Source organism: Entelurus aequoreus, linkage group LG01 (assembly GCF_033978785.1).
Source record: "Entelurus aequoreus isolate RoL-2023_Sb linkage group LG01, RoL_Eaeq_v1.1, whole genome shotgun sequence".
Classification (NCBI taxonomy): Eukaryota; Metazoa; Chordata; class Actinopteri; order Syngnathiformes; family Syngnathidae; genus Entelurus; species Entelurus aequoreus.
In genome coordinates, this window is record NC_084731.1 from 61,601,161 (window position 1) to 61,626,160 (window position 25,000).

The 25,000-nt window shown below is 39.3% G+C and overlaps 1 protein-coding gene across 3 annotated transcripts in view; it reads right to left on the bottom strand.

Moving 5' to 3' along the window:
* Window positions 1–7,517: 7,517 nt before the first annotated feature.
* The window catches only part of gdf11 (growth differentiation factor 11), a 166,723-nt gene continuing 149,240 nt past the window's right edge, over window positions 7,518–25,000 (bottom strand). For 2 of the 3 annotated variants that reach the window (XM_062055697.1, XM_062055715.1), the window contains one exon: window positions 7,518–10,651. In XM_062055697.1, coding sequence (XP_061911681.1) covers window positions 10,271–10,651 — 381 coding nt within the window. In that variant the 3' untranslated portion in view covers window positions 7,518–10,270. The remainder of the gene's footprint in view (window positions 10,652–25,000) is intronic. The other variant, XM_062055706.1, reaches the window with a different exon arrangement.

Genomic DNA, 25,000 nt, shown 5'->3' on the forward strand with positions numbered 1-25,000 from the left:
CATAAGTTAGTTTTATTTTGTAATTAACTAACTAAACTTAATTTAATTTAATTTAATTTAATTTAATTTAATTTAATTTAATTTAATTTAGTTTAATTTAATATAATTCAATTGTATTTCATTTTGAGAGCTTCTAATATTTTACATCAGAGGTGTCTACATTTTTTCCACCAAGGGCTGTGTACTGAATAGTCAAAGCATTCAGGGACCATTTTGATATTGTTTTGTTTAAAAAAAAAAAAAAAGATAAACAACCAATATTATATATAACTATTTGAAAACAAAACTTTGTGTCAGCTTTGTATTGTACAGTAGGTGACAAAGTATATTATTAATAATTATTAGTTTGAAAATGTTGGCTTTTTCTCATTATATTCTGATTTTTTGCTCCTATTTTTACAAATTTTCACTGTTGTTTTTTTCTGACAAAACTCTGTCTGCGGGCCACAAATGGCCCCTAGGCTGCATTTTGGAGGTAACGTGACCTCACAAAGCCAACACTGAGGTCTTAAGAGGCACACAGCATAGAAAAAAATCACTTTTCAAAATAAATATAATAAATTAATATTCTTCTGTAGAATATAACAAGATAAAATGTGTGGAAATCATACTATAATGTAACATTTAGTCACATTTAAAAAAAAGTTTAAGAATCTTTGTCATCTCCCTAGCAAATACACAAGTGAACTTGTTTTGTTTAGATTTAGAGGGTGAAACTAACACGTGACATAAGTTCATGACATGCAACTCAAGATATTTTATTTTGATGATTTGGCCTGACAGCTTGTGAAAAACTTGATCTATGTTAGAAAATGTAAGGTTTCAAAAACTGTATAAGCCATAATCATCAAAATAATAAGAAATAAATACTTGACATTTCTCACTTTGGATCTAATTATTTGACTTTCACCCGTGTAATGGAAGTAACCGAGTGAAAAAACATGCACCTTTTTTTTTGACTACAATTGAACATTCACCTACCGAAAATCAGGAGCACTGTGGCAAAAGGGTGCAAGCTTTTGACCACAAACTTCGTCTATCCTGGCCTGAGTGTACTCTTCCTTTTCATTTTAATTGAACAAAGAACATGATAGTCAGTGTTAGTTAGTACCTGTTGTATTTACACCAGATGACGTTGCATAATGATGATGATTGATTGATGATTTGAAAAAAATGGCAAGCGATTCCAAGGAATTGTGACTTCTGAATAATTAACAGTTTTCTATTCCTAGCCCTAATCCAAAATCATTTTTGTGTGAGATTTCCTTTCACATTTCAGTAAAATGGAGCACTTTCTGGTTTACTCAATCAGGATTTTTCAACGCTTGTAAATATTTCAAAACTTCTATCGATGTTAGAATTAGGACTGTTTTTGGATCCGACTACAGGACGCAGAGAGAGCAGGTGAAGTGCGGGTAAAAAATTTAAAAAAAGAGGGAAAATACAAAAGTAGTGCAGCAGGGAAGTGCACAAAAAGAAGCAAGGGGGAACAGGAAGTAGAGGAGAAATTTGAGGCACAAAGCAAAGCAAGATGATCCACACCCATCCAGAGGACATCCTGATTGCCAAACAGGGACAGGTGAGGGAGCCAGCGTACAGACCAAAGGGGTGGTGGAGGCAAACAGGAAGTGGAAACAAAAATAAGAGCACAGGACAGGAAATAATACAGGAACTAAGGAAACGACAAAAAAACAAAAACAAGAGCATTAGCAAACAAGTCAATATGAAAGAACCTAAACAGCTCGTTGGAAAATTTGAGTAAAAATAAATAAATCGATCAAATTCTACACTGTAAAAATGACAATTGATTTTACGGCACAATTTACAATAATTTGTACAGCATATTACTAAAAAAACAAAAAAACACTACCATTATTTTGATTAAATACTAACAATTTTTTAGACTGAGCTGCCAGTTTTTTACTGTAAAATCTACAGTTGTTTTTGTGATATATTACTGTTAAAAACACCGTCATTTTTATAATAAAATTCTGGTGAGTTGTCAGTTTTTTTTTACTGTAAAATGTACAGTTGTTTTTGGGGTATATTACTGTTAAAAAACACCACAATTTTTACAGTAAAACTCTGGTGAGGTGTCAGGTTTTTTACTGTAAAATTATAGTTGTTTTTGTGTTATATTACTGTTAAAAACCCCCAAATATTTACAGTAAAATTCTGGTGAGTTGTCAGTTTTTTTTTTAAACTGTAAAATAGACAGGGGTTTTTGTGGTATATTACTGTTAAAAAAACACTGTAATTTTTACAGTAAAATTCTGGTGAGTTGTCAGTTTTTTTTACTGTAAAATCTACAGTTGTTGTTTTTGTGGTATAACTGTCAAAAAACACTAATTTTTACAGTGAAATTCTGGTGAGTTGACAGGGGTTTTTTTACCTTAAAATCTAAAAAAAAATGTTGTGGTTTATTACTGTTAAAAATGCACACATTTTTATAGTAAAATTCTGGTGACTTGTACATTTCTTTCTGTAAAATCTAATTTTTTGTAGATAACAAATGTATACATCATTTAAGTGCATGGACAACTGAATGTATTATTGGCTGTTACATGTGGCCTCTGATGGCAGCCATAACTGCCATGTGGCCCCCGATGGAGACCAGTTTGACACCCCTGCAGTGGAGAAAAAGCGCTATGTAAATATCATTCACTTCACTTCTTTAAAATGTGGTCCAGTTGTTTAGAAAACTCACAGCTCAAATTGCATGAAATGTTGACGATTATTCCCAATGACTGTATTGTACTGTGCGATGAGGTGGCGACTTGTCCAGGGTGTACGCCGCCTTCCGCTCGAATGTAGCTGAGATAGGCTCCAGCGACCCCCCGCGACCCCAAAAGGGACAAGCGGTAGAAAATGGATGGATGGATGGATGTATTGTACTGAGCAGCCAGGACAGAAGAAGCAAGGCGTAAGCTAAATAAATGATTTATTGTACAAAAGGAAAAAGAACAGTTGTTCATCAAACTACAAGGTGGCTGAATCCTCTCCAACTACACAAAGAATGAAGAAGCGGTGAACCTGTCCACGTGACAAACATTTTGTGTCCAAGTGACAAACATGATATGTCCAGGTGACAAACATTTTGTGTCCAGGTGACAAACAGGTGACAAACATTATGTGTCCAGGTGACAAACATTTTGTGTCCAGGTGACAAATAGGTGACAAACATTATGTGTCCAGGTGACAACATTTTGTGTTCACGTGACAAACATTTTGTGTCCAAGTGACAAACAGGTGACAAAAATTATGTGTCCAGGTGACAAAAATTTTGTGTCCAGGTGACAAACATGATATGTCCAGGCGACAAACATTTTGTATCCAGGTGACAAACAGGTGACAAACATTATGTGTCCAGGTGACAAACATGATATGTCCAGGTGACAAACATGATGTGTCCAGGTGACAAACAGGTGACAAACATTATGTGTCCAGGTGACAAACATGATGTGTCCAAGTGACAAATATGATGTGTCCAGGTAACAAACATTATGTGTCCAGGTGACAAACATGATGTGTCCAGGTGACAAACGTTATGTGTCCAGGTGACAAACATTTTGTGTCCAAGTGACAAACAGGTGACAAACATTATGTGTCCAGGTGACAAACATTATGTGTCCTGGTGACAAACATTATGTGTTCAGTTGACATGTGTCCAGGTGAAAAACATGATGTGTTCAGGTGACATGTGTCCAGGTGACAAACATTATGTGTCCAGATGACACACATTTTGTGTCCAGGTGACAAACATTATGTGTCCAGATGACACACACTTTGTGTCCAGGTGACAAACAGGTGACAAACATGATGTGTCCTGGTGACAAACATGATGTGTTCAGGTGACAAAAAAACATTATGTGTCCAGGTGACAAACATTTTGTGTCCAGGTGACAAACATTTTGTGTCCAGGTGACAAACATTTTGTGTCCAGGTGACAAACATTTTGTGTCCAAGTGACAAACAGGTGACAAACATTATGTGTCCAGGTGACAAACAGGTGACAAACATTATGTGTCCTGGTGACAAACATTATGTGTCCAGGTGACAAACATTATGTGTCCAGGTGACAAACATTTTGTGTCCAAGTGACAAACAGGTGGCAAACATTTTGTATACAGGCAACAAACATGATGTGTTCAGGTGACATGTGTCCAGGTGACAAAAATGATGTGTTCAGGTGACATGTGTCCAGGTGACAAACATTATGTGTCCAGATGACACACATTTTGTGTCCAGGTGACAAACATTATGTGTCCAGATGACACACACTTTGTGTCCAGGTGACAAACAGGTGACAAACATTATGTGTCCTGGTGACAAACATGATGTGTTCAGGTGACAAAAAAACATTATGTGTCCAGGTGACAAACATTTTGTGTCCAGGTGACAAACATTTTGTGTCCAGGTGACAAACATTATGTGTCCAGGTGACAAACATTTTGTGTCCAGGTGACAAACATTATGTGTCCAGATGACACACATTTTGTGTCCAGGTGACAAACAGGGGACAAACATTATGTGTCCTGGTGACAAACATGATGTGTTCAGGTGACAAACATTTTGTGTCCAGGTGACAAACATTATGTGTCCAGGTGACAAATATTTTGTGTCCAGGTGACAAACCTAATGTGTTCAGGTGACAAACATTTTGTGTCCAGGTGACAAACATTATGTGTCCAGGTGACAAATATTTTGTGTCCAGGTGACAAACATGATGTGTCCTGGTGACAAACATGATGTGTTCAGGTGACAAACATGATGTGTTCAGGTGACCAACATGATGTGTTCAGGTGACATGTGTCCAGATGAAAAACATGATGTGTTTAGGTGACAAACATTTTGTGTCTAGGTGACAAACCGGTGACAAACATGATGTGTCCAGGTGACAAACATGATGTGTTCAGGTGACAAACATGATGTGTTCAGGTGACAAACAGGTGACAAACATGATGTGTTCAGGTGACATGTGTCCGGATGAAAAACATGATGTGTCCAGGTGACAAACATTATGTGTCCAGGTGACAAACAAACATGATGTGTTCAGGTGACAAACATGATGTGTTCAGGTGACAAACATGATGTGTCCAGGTGACAAAAAAACATGGTGTGTTCAGGTGACAAACATAATGTGTCCAGGTGACAAACAAACATGATGTGTTCAGGTGACAAACATAATGTGTCCAGGTGACAAACATGATGTGTTCAGGTGACATGTGTCCAGGTGACAAACAAACATGATGTGTCCAGGTGACAAACTTTATGTACACAACACTTGCACACGGGAAAGGACACAAAAACTCAGTGGCAGCAGGAGTGAAGCCCTGGTGGCCACAGCTAGTAACTACACCTGGGGGCCAACCTGAGAGTACAGGGACCCATCTTTCTGGGGGCGGGGCTTCTTACAGGTGACATTTACACTTAGAATTTCCAAAAGGCGGCTGAGTGAGGTAGACAGACTTTGTGGTGAGAAGGAATAAATAGGACTGACCAGTCCCAGCGTTCTGGTTCCAAAAGTTCTCGCACCACAACTTGTCCTCCTCCACTTTGGATCCCTGGATAGCTCCGCCCCTTCAAACACGCCTGAAGGACTTTGGACACGTGGACCAGGTCTGGCTAGCCTCATGAGCGGGGACATTTCCAGTTAAAGCATCATGGCGTCACACACGGGACTTGTCGCCCAAGGTTTTGGCGCAGGACTAGACTGTCCGGGACCCGGACTTGAGACCATTCGAATATCTTGAAAGAAAGTTCATGTACAGTAGGGAAGGGATTCACACGGCCCCGTTCCTGAGTGGATCTCACGTGAGAGGAGGAGGGGGCTCATAATTTTGCAATGCAGTCTGCTGGACATGACGGAAAGCGCCACTCGACAAAGTTGGAATTGCCACAAAAACACATTTTAAGATATTCAACACTCTGACTGCTCAAGTGGATAGTGCAGCCCCCCAATTTGTCACATTTCATGTGTCAGGTAAACCGTGACAAATGAATCCCTTTCCGACTGTATTTCAGTCGTTCAATTGAAAAAGAGAAACTCTTACACGGTGGTACCTTGGCTTCTCGCATGCTGATTTAGTTTTTCGGACACGTCTCGGTTCTTGTACGGCCCAACTCTGCGAGTTCACAAGTTGGTGCTCAGTCTTGTTTTGTTTTAATCGAGTACAGCGGAAAGCTGCAATAAATACTTCAATATCTGCTTCAATTAGGATTTCAAAGCAATTTATCCATCAAATTGTACACAAAAGATGTTACTGTAATATTTACAGTGTTTTTTTTCCAGCATATTGCTGTAATTAAAAAAAATACATTTTTTTTAATGGTAAAATTCTGTCAACTTGGGGTTTTTTTGCTGTAAAATCTATGGTTGTTGCTTTTACAGTGTATTACTTAAATGGAACAACGGTACCACTTTTTTTTTTACGGTAAAAAGCTGGCAGCTCAGTTAAAACTTTTTACTTTTTACATTTACAGTAGTATGTTGAAAAAAATACATTGTACATTTCACGGTAGAATTCTGGTAATTGAGTTGCCAATTGTTTTTTTGCTGTAAAATCTATGGTTGTTGCTTTTACAGTGTATTACTGTAAATGAAAAAACTGTACCACATTTTTTTACGATAAAAAGTTGGCTGCTCGTTTAAAACTTTTTACATTTACAGTAATATGTTGAAAAAAAAAACACATTGTACATTTCACGGTAGAATTCTGGTGACTGAGCTGCCAGTTTTTTGGTTTTTTTTGCTGTAAAGTCTACGGTTGTTGTTTTTACAGTGTATTACTGTAAATGGAAAAAAACTATTTTACGGAAAAAAACTGGCAGCTCAGTTAAAACTTTTTACATTTACAGTAATATGTTGAAAAAAAACACATCATATATTTTACAGTAGAATTCTGGTGACTAAGCTGGCATTTTTTTTTGCTGTAAAAGCTACGGTTGTTGTTTTTACTGTGTATTACTGTAAATGGAAAAACGGTACCACATTTTTTTTTACGGTAAAAACCTGGCAGCTCAGTTAAAACTTTTTACATTTACAGTAATATGTTGAAAAAAACATTGTAGATTTTACGGTAGAATTCTGGTGACAAAGCTGCCAAGTTTTTTTCTGCTGTAAAATCTAGGGTTGTTGCTTTTACAGTGTATTACTGTAGATGGAAAAAACACACTTTTTAAGGTAAAAAACTGTCAGCTCAGTTAAAACTTTTTACATTTACGGTAATATGTTGAAAAAAACACATCATAGATTTTACTGTAGAATTCTGGTGACGAAGCTGCCAGTTGTTGTTTTTTTGCGGTAAAATCTACGGTTGTTGCTTTTACAGTGAATTACTGTAAATGGAAAAAATACTTTTTTAAATGGTAAAAAACTGGCAGCTCAATTAAAACTTTTTAAATTTACAGTAATATGTTAAAATAAAAAAACATCATAGATTTTACGGTAGAATTTTGGTGACTAAACTGCCAGTTTTTTTTGCTGTAAAGTTGTTTTTACATGGTATTACTGTGAATTTTAGGAATTTCTCTCTATAAAATGTGTTTTGTGTTTTTATTTTTGGACGTCTAAGACGAATGAAATGGATCGACACGATTTGGTTTATGTTTGACCTTTTGAAGCAAATTACTAGTGACAAGCGAGGTACCACCGTATTCTGTAGATTCGCCGTATTTTAAGACCGCGTCCCTAAATGTTTTCAGAATTTTGACGATTGTAGCATATGCTGCTAATAAAAAAAATCTCATAAAGGGTAAAAAAAATGTTTAACTCTGTGAAAACTTCCAGGGCCTTAAATTGGTGTGTGAAAGGGAACTCGTCTTGTAATTTCTTGCACAGTATGTGTGGACAGGTCCCCGCTTCGGACAAAAGTCAGGAAAAGTGTGATGCACCAAAGACGGCGTGCTAAGCTCGCTAGTTGGTGTGAACGCTTGCAGAGTCTGGGCTACTGTACAAGCTCACACACAAACAACACTTTACCTCCTCATGCCATAGTGCAAAATTTATTGTTGGTAAGGTCGAGTGCCCCCCCCAAAAAAAGTTTTTTGTACTCCTTTTTTCTTGAAATATATACATATATCATTTATATATATAATAATGTCAGAAGGCTCTTCCTTTATCCAACAGCATAGTGCTTTCGTTTACAACAAATGGACGTCTCTGCTCGGACATCCAGGAGACAAAGACACACTTTGACTTGACTAACCTCTACTGTACTCAAGCACTGACAATATCACGTCTTTAGGAACGGTACATGGGTCGCTTCTTCCAATATCACGTCTTTAGGAACGGTACATGGGTCGCTTCTTCCAATATCACGTCTGTAGGAACAGGACGTGGGTCGGAGAGACTTGTTCCAATATCACGTCTTTAGGAACGGGACGTGGGTCGGAGAGACTTGTTCCAATATCACGTCTTTAGGAACGGTACATGGGTCGCTTCTTCCAATATCACGTCTTTAGGAACGGTACATGGGTCGCTTCTTCCAATATCACGTCTGTAGGAACAGGACGTGGGTCGGAGAGACTTGTTCCAATATCACGTCTTTAGGAACGGGACGTGGGTCGGAGAGACTTGTTCCAATATCACGTCTTTAGGAACGGGACGTGGGTCGGAGAGACTTGTTCCAATATCACGTCTTTAGGAAAGGGACGTGGGTCAGAGAGACTTCTTCCGATATCACGTCTTTAGGAATGGGACGTGGGTCAGAGAGACTTCTTCCGATATCACGTCTTTAGGAATGGGACGTGGGTCGGAGAGACTTCCTCCAATGTCACGTCTTTAGGAATGGGACGTGGGTCGGAGAGACTTCTTCCAATAGGCTTCCTAACGACAGTTAGCGGCGTGAAGAACGTTCTCTTTTGCATTGGAAGCTGTGAGTATTTGAGCAAATCAACTGAAATATGAACACTGCAGCGCACGTTTTATTCGTCAGCCATGAACTTTTATACGTTTTTTATTTACATCAATGACTCTTATTAACATTATCGGGAATTTCTCTGTTTTGATTCTTGCTCACCTTCCCAATGTACACTTAGGCTGCAAAGTATTCATAAACTAGCAACATTCTAAGGATTAAAGTGAATTTTTTTGTTTGCTTTTTTACATGAAAATATTTTTCTTTAGCTGGAAATGACAAAAAGTGGCAAAAAATGCTGACTATTTCTAGGAAATTCTTGGTGGGCGACATAACGAGTCTGGTGATGGGTGTTCAAATACAGTTAGTTATGTACCGATTACTCAAAAACTAATTAATATTACAGGAAATTCTTGATGGGCGCCAAAACAAGTCTGGTGATGGGCGTTCAAATACAGTTAGTTATCTACCGATTACTCCAAAACTAGTTAATATTACAGGAAATTCTTGGTGGGCGCCATAACGAGTTTGGTGATGGGTGTTCAAATACAGTTAGTTATGTACCGATTACTCCAAAACTAATTGATATTACAGGAAATTCTTGGTGGGCGCCATAACGAGTCTGGTGATGGGCGTTTAAATACAGTTAGTTATGTACCGATAACTCCAAAACTAATTGATATTACAGGAAATGATTGCCGGATTCATTCAGAGAACTTGACAGAAGTCAGTCTTCTCCACTTTCTCCCAGCTAAAAGATAAAAGTACAACAATGAAATATTCGGGATCTGACGACTTTGGGCTCAAGTGTACAAGCGAAGCCGAGCAGCTGCTTTAGCACAAATAGCAGTGTTTGGAGTTTTCACAAGACTCCAAATGAAAGAGATCAAAGCGGCAGTGAAAAGGGTTTGTAGATACGCGAGAAGGTCACGCCAGGGCGTTAAACATTAGGGGTTTGGTTTTTGGATCTCCTCGCCGCATCACGTTTGAAAACGTCTGTAAACAACATTTCACTGCATTTCTACGAGTTGCTGTGGATTTTGCTCGAAGCGTTTTGTTCTGTGGCTCACCTGCGAGTAAGAGTATGTGACATAGAGTCGTGTCCAACAGGTCTTGGTGCCCTCAGGACAGACCAAGCTTGAAATGTCATCTCCGTCCGCTGACGTGGACGATTCATAAAAACTTACTTCTGAAGCTCCTCACGTTCACTTCGTAATTCCTTGGCTCAGTCCCTCGTTTCGATTGAACTTTTACAAGCTGGAATCAAGGACATGTGTGTGTGTGTGAGTGTGTGTGTGTGTGTGTGAAATCTTGTGCCAAGTAGTGTGTTCTTGTGCCAGGGGACGGCTTCGTTTGGGTTTTGTGTGTTTTGATGGAATGGTGAACGTGCACAAGCGTGTCGTCCTTGCAGCTTAAGAGCAACCACATCGATCCACCACCATGCCGGGAATCTTGCCGTGGATGATCTGCTGCTTGTCGTTGAAGTACAGCATGTTGATGGGCGACATCTTGGTCGGGGTGCAGCAGGGCCCCGCCGAGCCCCGGGGATTGGCGTGCTGCACCAGGTGAGTGTGCGGGTACTTCTGCATGAACATGTACTCGCACTGGCCCGAGCAGTAGTTGGCTTTGTAGCGCTTGGGCGCGATGATCCAGTCCCAGCCGAAGGCCTCGAAGTCCACCGTCAGAGGGTAGCGACAGCAGCGGGACTCGGTGGAGTGCTCATCGCAGTCCAGGCCCAGGTTCCTCCGAGAGCGTTTGGTCGTCTCCAGAACCTTCACTTCCAGGAACGGCTGCTGGAATCAGGGGTAGGAGGGTAGGGAGAAAGAGGTGGTTATAAGAGGGCGGTGCACATCAACTAGAGATTAGACTCATCTCTTAAATTGACACCTTAACTTTGGGTTTTGTCAGACACATGTGTCCATACTGGGGTCTAACGATTAGATCGATTTTTATTCCGAAATTTCAAGTACAAACCCCAAAACCAGTGAAGTTGTCACGTTGTGTAAATGGTAAATAAAAACAGAATACAATGATTTGCAAATCCTTTTCAACTTATATTCAATTGAATAGACTGCACAGACAAGATATTTAACTTTCGAACTGAGAAACTTGATTTTTTTTTGCAAATAATCAGAAACTTGGAATTTAATGGCAGCAACACTTTGCAAACAAGTTGTCACAGGCGCATTTTTACCACTGTGTTACATGGCCTTTCCTTTTAACAACACTCAGTAAACGTTTGGGAACTGAGGAGACACATTTTTGAAGTGGAATTTATTCCCATTCTTGCTTGATGTACAGCTTAAGTTGTTCAACAGTCCGGGTCTCCGTTGTGGTATTTTAGGCTTTATAATGCGCCACACATTTTCAATGGGAGACAGGTCTGGACTACAGGCAGGCCAGTCTAGTACCCGCACTCTCTTACTACGAAGCCACGCTGTTGAATGAAGTGGCTTGGCATTGTCTTGCTGAAATAAGCAGGGGCTTCCATTGTAACGTTGCTTGGATGGCAACATATGTTGCTCCAAAACCTGTATGTACCTTTCAGCATCAATGGTGCCTTCACAGATGTGTAAGTTACCCATGCCTTGGGCACTAATACACCCCCATACCATCACAGATGCTGGCTTTTCAACTTTGCGCCTAGAACAATCCGGATGGTTCTTTTCCTCTTTGGTCTGGAGGACACAACGTCCACAGTTTCCAAAAACAATTTGAAATGTGGACTCGTCAGACCACAGAACACTTTTCCACTTTGCATCAGTCATCTTAGATTAGCTCGGGCCCAGCAAAGCTGGTAGCGTTTCTGGGTGTTGTTGATAAATGGCTTTGGCTTTGCATAGTACAGTTTTAACTTGCACTTACCAATGTAGTGACCAACTGTAGTTACTGACAGTGGTTTTGTGAAGCGTTCCTGAGCCCATGTGGTGATATCCTTTACACACCGATGTCAGTTTTTGATGCAGTACCGCCTGAAAGATGGAAGGTCACGGGCATGCTGTTTACGTGCAGTGATTTCTCCAGATTCTCTGAACCTTTTGATGGTATTACGGACCGCAGATGGTGAAATCCCTAAATTCCTTGCAATAGCTGGTTGAGAAATGTTGTTCTTAAACTATTGTACAATTTGCTCACGCATTTGTTGACAAAGCGGTGACCCTCGCCCCATCCTTGTTTGTGAAGGACTGAGTATTTCATGGAAGCTGCTTTTATACCCAATCATGGCACCCACCTGTTCCCAATTAGCTTGTTCACCTGTGGGATGTTCCAAATAAGTGTTTGATGAGCATTCCTCAACTTTCTCAGTAATTTTTTCTACTTGTGTCCGCTTTTTTGAAACATGTTGCAGGCATCAAATTCCAAATGAGCTAATATTTGCAAAAAATAAAGTTTTTCAGTTCGAACATTAAATATCTTGTCTCAGTCTATTCAATTGAATATAAGTTGAAAAGGATTCTCAAATCATTGTATTCTCTTTTTATTTACCATTTACACAACGTGCCAACTTCACTGCTTTTGTACATCAATCTGTTCTCTGCAAGCTTGCCTTCCAAGAGATAGGTATCAATCCACGATGGTTTTAAAAGGGAACTGATCAGTTTTATTGATACTAGACAAAAGAAAATATTGGATTTAAGAACAGCAGACACTCTTAAATAATAGACATTAATTCTATTCATTCATTCATCAAAATGGGCTGGTGGGGCAAGGCGGGCTTCCTGTCCGGCAGCAGTCTCTGGGGTCCCTTTGTGCAGGGTGTCCCATGTTTCAGCCCACATAGGGTGTAATCTCCCACTGGCTGAACACAACTAAGCCTCCACAGCACTTTTCTGTACTGTATGTACAGTATGCCAGGCGGCCATTTCTTCCTTGCTCAGTGTGCTTTTTTTGGTGCTTCATTGCTGTGCCAGGGAAAGTGTGCACTTATCTGTCCAGAACGGTGAGGTAAAAAGGAGGCAATTAAGATCAAGTTGAAGAAGATTTGCTAGTACACTAATGGCGATCACACCAAGATACTGGAATGATGCATGCCCAGATAACAAGCCAACAAGGATTTTATTGTAATGTTTCTTACTTTGTAATTGTATTTTATTTTTGTTTGAAATACATCTTTTATTGCATTTAGAGCAGGGGTCACCAACCTTTTTGAAACCAAGAGCTACTTCTAGGGTAGTGATTAATGCGAAGGGCTACCAGTTTGATACACACTTAAATAAATTGCCAGAAATAGCCAATTTGCTCAATTTACCTTTAACTCTATGTTATTATTAATAATTAATGATATTTACACTTAATTGAACGGTTTAAAAGAGGAGAAAACACGAAAAAAAAGGAAAATTAAATTTTGAAACAGTTTATTTTCAATTTCGACTCTTTAAAATTCAAAATTCAACCGAAAAAAAGAAGAGTAAAACTAGCTAATTCGAATCTTTTGGAAAAAATTAAAAAAAATAATTTATGGAACATCATTAGTAATTTTTCCCGATTAAGATTATTTTAGAATTTTGATGACATGTTTTAAATAGGTTAAAATCCAATCAACACTTTGTTAAAATATATAACAAATTGGACGAAGCTATATTTCTAACAAAGACTAATCATTATTTCTTCTAGATTTTCCAGAACAAAAATTTTAAAAGAAATTCAAAAGACTTTGAAATAAGATTTAAATTTGATTCTACAGATTTTCTAGATTTGCCAGAATAATTTTTTTGAATTTTAATCATAATAAGTTTGAAGAAATATTTCACAAATATTCTTCGTCAAAAAAACAGAAGCTAAAATGAAGAATTAAATTAAAATGTATTTATTATTCTTTACAATTAAAAAAATAAAATACTTGAACATTAAATTAAATTGTCAGGAAAGAAGAGGAAGGAATTTAAAAGGTAAAAAGGTATATGTGTTTAAAAATCCTAAAATCATTTTTAAGGTTGTATTTTTTCTCTAAAATTGTCTTTCTGAAAGTTATAAGAAGCAAAGTAAAAAAAAATAATGTATTTATTTAAACAAGTGAAGACCAAGTCTTTAAATATTTTCTTGGATTTTCAAATTCTATTTGAGTTTTGTCTCTCTTAAAATTAAAAATGTCGAGCAAAGTGAGACCAGCTTGCTGGTAAATAAATAAAATTTAAAAAAATAGAGGCAGCTCACTGGTAAGTGCTGCTATTTGAGCTATTTTTAGAACAGGCCAGCGGGCTACTCATCTGGTCCTTACGGGCTACCTGGTGCCCGCGGGCACCGCGTTGGTGACCCCTGATTTAGAGTCTACACAAACAACATTTGTTGGTGACTGGTTCCTGGTTTCTGCACCAAGCTTTGAGGTCACTACCCCCAGTGGCACCACTGTTGCCTTCACAGCCCACACTTGGTATTTCTCAAGCTTCTCATGTTTCTATTTCCAGATATGACTTTCTTTCAGGATTGCTACGTCTATCACCACCGCTGTCTTCAGATCTGATTGGTTGGCCATCACCAGTTTGTCAGCCTAGATCTGGAAGTCATGCACAACCACCTCCAGGATGCCTTCCATCTTCACTCTAGACCTCCAGTCCATGTTTTCTACAGATATTGCCGCTACCTGGTTTTGCTGTTGCATGAATGCTTTGCCTGCCAGCATCTTAGGTCCTGCTGTGATATGCTGGACTGTCTCTGGGGCTTCTTTGCACAGCCTGTCCCAAGGGCCCTGTCTGATGTGGAAGACCCTGGTCTCTATTCATCTTGTGTTTCTTTTGCTGTCACGATTAGTGCTTCGATGCGCTCTTTCAGTCCGGCCACTCGTATGTTTTCTCGATGTAAACCACTTCTTTAATTTGTCGGTGGTACATGCCATGCAGGCGCTTGGCTTTCCAGGACAACCCGCCTGACTACTCCTCCTTACTGGGCTTCAGTTGCCTGAGGCGTTCACTTAGCAGGTCGTTCCTGGGGGCCATTTTCTTCATGTATTCCTGGAGCCCTCTTGTTTCCTCCCGGATTGTCTTTGTGACACTCACTAAACCTCAGCCCCTCTTTTCGCTTTGTGTATAGCCTCAGGATGCTGGACTTGGGGTGGGACCCGCCATGCATTTTGGTATCAATGACTTGCATCTCTTCCAGTAGGATCTGATGTGGTATTCAGTCAATGACCTACTTGAAGGCACTCTTGGTCAGGATCTGACTGAGATGGTTTAGACCTATGCAAAACAGCGCATCTTCTTGCAATATTCCGCATTTGATGCTCACCAATTGGCTTTGAACTGACCTCCAGAGTTGTCGTCCACAGCCTCATTGAGTTCTTGATGAAGCTTCATTGCATCATGTTGATGTTATACAGTTCCGAGTACTCCAGTATCCACGGATGTGGCATTGAGTCTTAGGCTTTCCTTTAGTCAATCCAGGCAATACATAAGTCGGTGCGTCTGTTCTTAGAATCCTAGGTAAGTCCACTGTCCACCAGTAGCTGGTGTTTGGCTCCCCAGGTGTTATTGTCAATATATTTCTGCTATGTGGGGCTGAGATAGGTCATAGGCTTTAGTTTGGGGGTACTTCTCCCTTTTGAGGGTCCTTCATGACGAGGACCCTCCAACCTTAGGTTAGCCACTGTCGGTGTGTCCCTGATATTAACAGCTGTTTCATTTATGCTGCCCGGCGTTCATGGACTGAAGTTGTAGAGCGCTGAGTTGAGGAGTTGTCATTATTTTCAAGGCCTCTAGCCTTTTCTTGTACAGACTTGGCTCCTTCCAGCCACTCATGCTGTCCATTGAGGAGCCAAGCATCTCCAGGGTGACCGATGTCGCTGCAAACATCAGCCCATTGGATTCAGTGATTCTGTGAAGGGATACTTAGTGTTAACATCGCCCAGTGGATATTCTGATGGTCTCTCTTCCTTTAGCCTTATAATCAAGAAGTTGCTGAGTTGTGCCGGGACCTGATGATCTTCTCTCTCAGGTCAATGGTTCTTGTGTTTAGCTGTTTTGTTTTGTATCCAATCTTGTTTGGGAGTAAGAACTCGCAGAACACGACCTGTGCGTCGCGCTGCGCTATCGGTGGGGGTTGCGTTTTGTGTGAAGAAGTGCATGTCAAATGTAAATTATTGAATGACAAGGTGCTTCATATGAAACAACAACAACAATATCAACAAATACGATATGTACAAATATGATAGTAAAAGTGATATCAAAGAAGCAGTTCGTGAAGTAAATATTAATTACAGAAATGACAATGAACATTATTACACTACAAATGGATCAATACAAATACCAATAGAAATAGCACAATTTGAAAAACATTTTTGAATGAAATGAGTTTATTTCGGGCATAAAATCAACCATCAACCATTAACCATTTTGTGTGACCAGTTTAAAAGTACAATTATACATATATAACAATCATACACATTTACACACAAATAATAAATAAATAAACGATAAATGGGTTATACTTGTATAGCGCTTTTCTACCTTCAAGGTACTCAAAGCGCTTTGACAGTATTTCCACATTCACCCATTCGCACACACATTCACACACTGATGGACGGAGCTGCCATGCAAGGCGCTACCAGCACCCATCAGGAGCAAGGGTGAAGTGTCTTGCCCAAGGACACAACGGACGTGACTAGGATGGTAGAAGGTGGGGATTGAACCCCAGTAACCAGCAACCCTCCGATTGCTGGCATGGCCACTCTACCAACTTCGCCACGCCGTCCCCACACAAAAAGAATAGAAAAGAAAAAGCATGACCGAAAAAGGAATAGGCTGAAGCCAAGGCTTATATTTTCCTATCCTATACCTTCACTGAAAATAAGATTACCTGGAACATCAACGTTAAAAAGAAGAAAAAAAAATCAATGGGATGAAAGTAATCGTTGCTATATTTTATAATTTTCAATTATTTCACCTTTCAATGTTTTCTTAAACCTTAACAAAAAAGAACATGTCTTCAGCTCATCACTGAGCTTGTTCCACCATTTAACTCCTAAAACTGAAATACATCTGTATTTTATATTTGTTCTTGCTTTACCTATTTCAAAAATCAATATCCCCGTAAATTATAGTTTTCTCCTCTTAATTGAAATAACCTAAGAATACAAGCTGGAAGGCTGTTGTTCTTTACTCGAAACATAATTTCCACTGCGCTATCGGTGGAGGTTGCGTTTTGTGTGAAGAAGTGCATGTAAATTTTTGAATGACAAGGTGCCTTGTCATTCAAAGGCACCTTGTCTTTGTCTTTGTCTGAAACAACAACAACAATATCAACAAATACGATATGTACAAATATGATAGTAAAAGTGAAAACAAAAAAGCAGTTCGTGAAGTAAATATTAATTACAGAAAAGACAATGAACATTATTACACTAAAAATGGATCAATACAAATACCAATAGAAATAGCGCTATTGATAATGAATAATAACAATAATTACCTCTATTATCAACAATACAATTGTTTCAAATGCAACAATACATATATGAAATGATAACTTAAAATACAAAATAAAGCAGATAAATGGAGGGGAAGAAAGAGAAAAAAACTGTTTTCACCTTGTAGATTGTTATAGTAACAATAGGTTAAGCTTTGTCAGCGTGCCATGTGATACCCAGTTTTCCCTACGGCAACAACGTTAATATATGTTTGAAGAAACGTGATTATATGCACGAGTGTATGTATGTATATGTATTTGTATATGTACAGTATGTGTATATGTATGTTTGTACAGTGACTGTATATGTACAGTATGTGTATATGTATTTTTGTACAGTGAATGTATATGTACAGTATGTATATATGTATGTATGTGTGTAACTTGAGTGTGTATGTATGTGTGAGTGTAGGTACTTATTTATGTGTGTAAGTACCAATGTGTGCCCGTATGTATGTGTTAATGAATGAATATACGTATGTTTGTGTACATACAGTATGTATGTATAATTGTGTGTATGTGAGTATGTATGTGTATTTGTATGTATAATACATTTGTCTCCTAGTATGTACAGTGAATGTGTGTGTGGATGTATGTACCCTGAGTGTGTATGTATGTATGTATGTATTTGTGTATGCATGTGGGAGCGTAGGTATGAGTGTAAGTACCAGTATGTGCACGTATGTATGTATTAATGAGTGAATATATGTATGAGGGTATATATGTACGAATAATTGTGTGTATGTGAGTATGTACGTGTATTTGTATGTACAATATATTTGTCTCCCTGTGTGTTCGGGAGCCAAAGTACAATCCCAGCCCCCCATAGAGCCCGACCCAGAGCAGCGGGTGCGGTGCCCAGGGAGCACACAGCCAGGCTGGCCAGCAACAGGACCCCCAGAGCAGGGCGTACTGTGCCGCCCAGCAGGGCCAGCAGCAGGCCATAGACAGACACACTGAGCAGAGGAGAAGGCATGGGAGAAGCAGGGGACAGCCAGCTATGAGGGGCTGTTAGGGACATTATTCAGAATTACCTCTTACATACACTACTAAAATGCTCTCACATAAACAACTGAAATGTTTTTCTCTCACACACCCTACTGAAACACTCTCATACACACTACTGAAATGCTCTCACAAACAACTGAAATGTTTTTCTCTCACACACCCTACTGAAACACTCTTATACACACTACTGAAATGCTCTTACATACACTACTGAAATGCTCTTACATACACTACTGAAATGCTCTTACATACACTACTGAAACACTCGTATAAACACTACTGAAATGCTCTTACATACACTACTGAAACACTCTTATAAACACTACTGAAACACTCTTACATACACTACTGAAAAACTCTTATAAACACTACTGAAACACTCTTACATACACTACTGAAACACTCTTATAAACACTACTGAAATGCTCTTACATACACTACTGAAACACTCTTATAAACACTACTGAAACACTCTTACATACACTACTGAAAAACTCTCATAAACACTATTGAAACACTCTTACATACACTACTGAAACACTCTTATGAACACTACTGAAACACTCTTAAAAACACTACTGAAACACTCTTATAAACACTACTGAAATGCTCTCACATATACAACTAAAATGGTTTTCTCTCACACACCCTACTGAAACACTCTCATAAACACTACTAAAATATGTGTTTCTCTTAAGCACACACACACACCTGGAATTATTTTTCACTAGTATGTACAAACGGATTTCACCTGTGTGTGTGTGCTTTTTACACGTGCGTGTGAGAGACAACAATTTCAGTAGTATGTGTGCAAAGATTTCAGTTATGTTTATAAGAGCATCTTACCAGTGTGTATGCGAGCATCTTACCAGTGCTTTGATGTCCATGAACTGGAACGTTGCACTTGATAATGCTGCGGCGAAAACTCCCAATGGAACGAGTGCTCCAGGCTGCTTGGCTGTCGGGAGGAGAAAGAGACCGCTGTGTGGCCGCTAGAGATGCGCGGATAGGCAATTATTTCATCCGCATCACAAAAGTCGTCATCCACCCGCCATCCAACCGAACTAACATTTTATCAAAACCACAACTGCCCGCCACCCGCCCTTTGTTATATATATAATATACATATAGGGTCGCACCCTAACAGCACTAATTAGGGCGTGCTGTGATGGTACTGTCTTTATCACCCTCTACAACATGTACAGACAGCGTGACAGTCCAGTCACATGTTGTGTGCAGCTTCTGCTTGCACACGTAAGTGACAGCAAGGCATACCTGGTCCACAGCCATACAGGTTACACTGACGGTGGCCGTATAAAACAACTTTAACACTCTTAATATGTGCCACACTGTGAACCCACACCAAACGAGAATGACAAACACATTTCGGGAGATCATCCGCACCGTGAGACAACATAAACACAACAGAACAAATACCCAGAACACCTTGCAGTCCTAACTCTTCCTGGCTGAAATATACACCCCCCCCCCCTCCCCCGCTACCACCAAACCCCGCCCCCCTACACTGCGCCCCCACACATCAACCCCCCCACCACCCTCCGTGCGTCGGTTGAGGTGGGCGGGGTTTGGTGGTAGCGGTAGCAGGTATGCATTGCTGTCACTTAACTTACGCGCACACATGTGACTGGGCTGGCACGCTGGCTGTACATGTTGTAGAGCAGTGGTCCCCAACCTTTTTGTAGCTGCGGACCCCCCTCCCCCCCCTCCACCGGGGGGGGGGTGTATTTAAAAAAAATAAAAAAAATTTTTTTTATTTTTTTTTACATAAATAAATACAATCATGTGTGCTTACGGACTGTATCCTTGCAGACTGTATTGATCTATATTGATACATAATGTATATATTGTGTTTTTTATGTTGATTTCATTAAAAAAATTAAAAAATTAAAAAAAAATTTAATTTCTTGTGCGGCCCGGTACCAATCGGTCCGCGGCCCGGTACCAATCGGTCCGCGGACCGGTACCGGGCCGTGGCCCGGTGGTTGGGGACCACTGTTGTAGAGGGTGATAAAGGCAGTACCAACACGGCACGCCCTTATTATTGTTGATTGGGTGAAAATCAGCAGACATTCGAGAGAATTGGTTCAACCGCCACCCGCCCGAATCTAATTAAAATCTATTTTTTTCGTCATGCATCCGCCCGACCCGCGGACTATCCGCGGACTCCGCGGTTGTGTCCGCAAACCGCGCATCTCTAGTGGCCGCTCAGGTGCCGCGGCATGCAGGGGCAACCCACGGCGGCAGCCCGACCTTTGTTGCATTGAAAGTGTTCTTATATTCTCCGCTGAAGCCCTCAAATTATGAAGTAGAGCTCCTGCCTCGGTTAAGCTACTTGTCGGCAGTCAGGCAGACATATTGTAACTTGGCTTTAAAAAATTTAAAAAATTAAAAAACTTGTCTGAAAAGGGGCGGGGATTATTGGTGACCGGAACCGGAATGCAACATCGCTCACACACACTGGTAAGATGCTCGCATACACACTGGTAAGATGCTCGCATACACACTGGTAAGATGCTCTTATAAACATAACTGAAATCTTTGCACACATACTACTGAAATTGTTGTCTCTCACACGCACGTGTAAAAAGCACACACACGCACAGGTGAAATCCGTTTATACATACTAGTGAAAAATAATTCCAGGTGTGTGTGTGTGTGTGTGTGCTTAAGAGAAACACATATTTTAGTAGTGTTTATGAGAGTGTTTAAGTAGGGTGTGTGAGAGAAAAACATTTTAGTTGTTTATGTGAGAGCATTTCAGTAGTGTATGTAAGAGTGTTTCAGTAGTGTTTATAAGAGTGTTTCAGTAGTGTTTATAAGAGTGTTTCAGTAGTGTATGTAAGAGTGTTTCAGTAGTGTTTATAAGAGTGTTTCAGTAGTGTTTATAAGAGTGTTTCAGTAGTGTTTATAAGAGTGTTTCAGTAGTGTATGTAAGAGTGTTTCAGTAGTGTTTATAAGAGTGTTTCAGTAGTGTATGTAAGAGTGTTTCAGTAGTGTTTATAAGAAAGTTTCAGTAGTGTATGTAAGACATACTTGCCAACCCTCCCGGATTTTCCGGGAGACTCCCGAAATTCAGCGCCTCTCCGAAAACCTCCCGGGACAAATTTTCTCCCAAAAATCTCCCGAAATTCAGGCGGAGCTAGAGGCCACGCCCCCTCCAGCTCCATGCGGACCTGAGTGAGGACAGCCTGTTTTCACGTCCGCTTTCCCACAATATAAACAGCGTGTCTGCCCAATCACGTTATAACTGTAGAATGATCGAGGGCAAGTTCTTGGTTTCTTATGTGGGTTTATTGTTAGGCAGTTTCATGAACGTCCTCCCATCGCGGTAACAACACACAACAACAGCAGTCACGTTTTCGTCTACCGTAAAGCAGTTCGTCTGCCGTAAACAGCAATGTCGTGACACTCTTAAACAAGACAATACTGCCATCTACTGTACATGCATATGTGACAATAACATCTACGGCTTTTAGAGAGTGCACAACTGCGCACACAACAAGGAGACGAAGCAGAAGAACGAGAAAGATACAGCCGTGGCGACGCCGACGACGAGTAAGATGAAGAAATACGCTTGTAAGTTCCAAGCCGCAGCTGCGATTGGACCTGGATAGCCTCCGGGAAGAAGTAGTGGAGTACCAAGTGCTTGGCAGTGAAGATCTTCCTTAGGAAGCAAAGATTGACCGGTTTTGGGCCATGCTAGGGAAAGATGGAAGATTCCAGACTCTAGTGCATTTGATGAAAGCACTTTTGTGCGTGCCACACAGCAATGCATCATCAGAGAGGGTGTTCAGCATGGTTAGAAAAATAGTGACAGAGAATAGAACAAGGATGGACAATTCAAGCCTTAACTCAACAATGAGTAGATGAGTGTTATGTGTGTGTATATGTGTAAATAAATGAACACTGAAAGTGGCGTGCGGTGAGGTTAATGTCTGGTGAGGCACAACTGCATCATCACAGTCAAATTTAAAAACATATGAACCTGCAGTGCAGGTGTACCTAATGTTGTGTCCCTGCGGTCGTTCGCGGCTCCTGCAGCGCGAGCATTGTTGTTTTTGCACTTTTTGGCTTCTTGTTAAGTGACTTTTTTTGGGTGGATTCGGTCTTGCACGTGGAGGGTTTGGGTGTGGGCTTTGGTTGGTGTGGCCGCGGTGCTCCCGTCGGGCGGTGCATCCTGCGGCGGAGGTGCTTGGCACCAGGAGGCGGGGTTATAATACGAGCCTCACACAGTGTGTCTCCGCAGCAGATTTATGATCGCTCAGCACTAAAAATACGTTACACACATACAGTTGTTGACAAAATACACTGTACATTATATACCTCAGCTAACTAAACTATGGAAATGTATAATATAATTCATATAGCAATACGGTCTCACTGCACAGCAGGCCAGCAGTTAGCCGAGTCGCAATCCATGGTGAGGCACAAGTGCCTCAACTGGCTGCTGATCACCACACCGTCTCTTCTCAGTATTTGAACGGCAAATGTGAAAATAAAAATAAAAATAATCTAAAACTGGTGAAGTTAAATGGAAAATAACTTTAGTATAATCACTGGATACATATAACAATTTAATTATTTTTTTTTTCTTTCCATGATGGCAGGTGAGGCCCCGCCTCCCCTGCCTCTAGTGACTGCACGCCACTGATATATATATATATATATATATATATATATATATATATATATATATATATATATATATATATATATATATATATATATATATATATATATATATTAAAATAAATATATATATAGCTAGAATTCACTGAAAGTCAAGTATTTCTTATATATATATATATATATATATATATATATATATATATATACATATATATATATATATATATATATATATATATATATATAAATATATATATATATATATATATATATATATACAGTATACATACAGTATATATATATGAAATACTTGACTTGGTGAATTCTAGCTGTAAATATACTCCTCCCCTCTTAACCACGCCCCCAACCACGCCCGCCCAAAACCACGCCCCCAACCCCCACATTTATACACACTACTGAAATGCTCTTACATACACTACTGAAACACTCTTATAAACACTACTGAAATGCTCTTACAAACACTACTGAAATGCTCTTACATCATATTTGCCAACCTTGAAACCTCCGATTTCGGGAGGTGGGGGGCGTTGCCGGGGGTGGGTCAGGGGGCGTGGTTGGGGGCGGGTCGTGGTTAAGAGGGGAGGAGTATATTTACAGCTAGAATCACCAAGTCAAGTATTTCATATATATATATTAGGGGTGTGGGAAAAAATCGATTCTCACGTTGTGCGATTCAGAATCGATTCTCATGTTTAAAAAATCGATTTTTTTAAATAAAAAAAAAAATTATATATTTTTTTTTTTTTTTTTAAATTAATCAATCCAACAAAACAATACACAGCAATACCATAACAATGCAATCCAATTCCAAAACCAAACCTGACCCAGCAACACCCAGAACTGCAATAAACAGAGCAATTTAGGGGAAACACAAACACGACACAGAACAAACCAAAAGTAGTTAAACAAAAATGAATATTATCAACAACAGTATCAATATTAGTTACAATTTCAACATAGCAGTGATTAAAAATCCCTCATTGACATTATCATTAGACATTTATAAAACAAATTTAAAAAAGAACAATAGTGTCACAGTGGCTTACACTTGCATCGCATCTCATAAGCTTGACAACACACTGTGTCCAATATTTTCACAAAGATAAAATAAGTCATATTTTTGGTTCATTTAATAGTTAAAACAAATGTACATTATTGCAATCAGTTGATAAAACATTGTCCTTTACAATTATAAAAGCTTTTTACAAAAATCAACTACTCTGCTTGCATGTCAGCAGACTGGGGTAGATCCTGCTGAAATAGAGAATCCTTTTGAATCTTGGCAAAAATCTTAGCCACACGATTATTAAATGTAATAGGAAAATTAATTCATACTGACCAAACTGGCTTCATGGAAGGTCGACAATCTTCAGACAATACAAGGAAATTGTTTAATGTTATTTACTATGCTAGAAGTATCCCACAGCAGTATGTACTGTTGATGCGGAGAAGGCATTCGACCGCATAAACTGGTCATTTATGTTTTGCACATTACGTAAATTTGGATTTGGAGATCATTTTATACAATGGATTAAGATGCTTTATACAAGGCCCATGGCATCAGTCAAAACCAATAATCATATTTCAGAACCTTTTTCGTTAAAAAGAGGAGTAAAACAGGGATGTCCTGCATCTGGATTATTATTTAATTTGGTTATTGAACCCTTAGCTGCAAAAATAAAAAGTGAAAATAATATTCATGTTATAAAAATTGGCTCTCAGTATAATGAGCTATCGATGTATTGTGACGACATAATTCTCTACCTGTCACATGTTAACTCCTCTCTACACTATATCAATAATGTCATCACAGAATATGGCTGTTTATCAGGGTATAAAGTCAATTGGGACAAATGTGAAATATTACCACTTAACACTGCAAGAAATCACAAGTTCAGAACTCCAAAATTGGGTTTGGTTTTGAAATTGTATTGCATTATTATGGTATTGTTGTGTATTGTTTTCATTAAAAAAAATTTTAAAAAATAAAAAAAATAAAAAATAAAAATCGTTTTTGAATCAAGAATCGTGTTGAATTGAAAAAAAAAATCGATTTTGAATCGAAT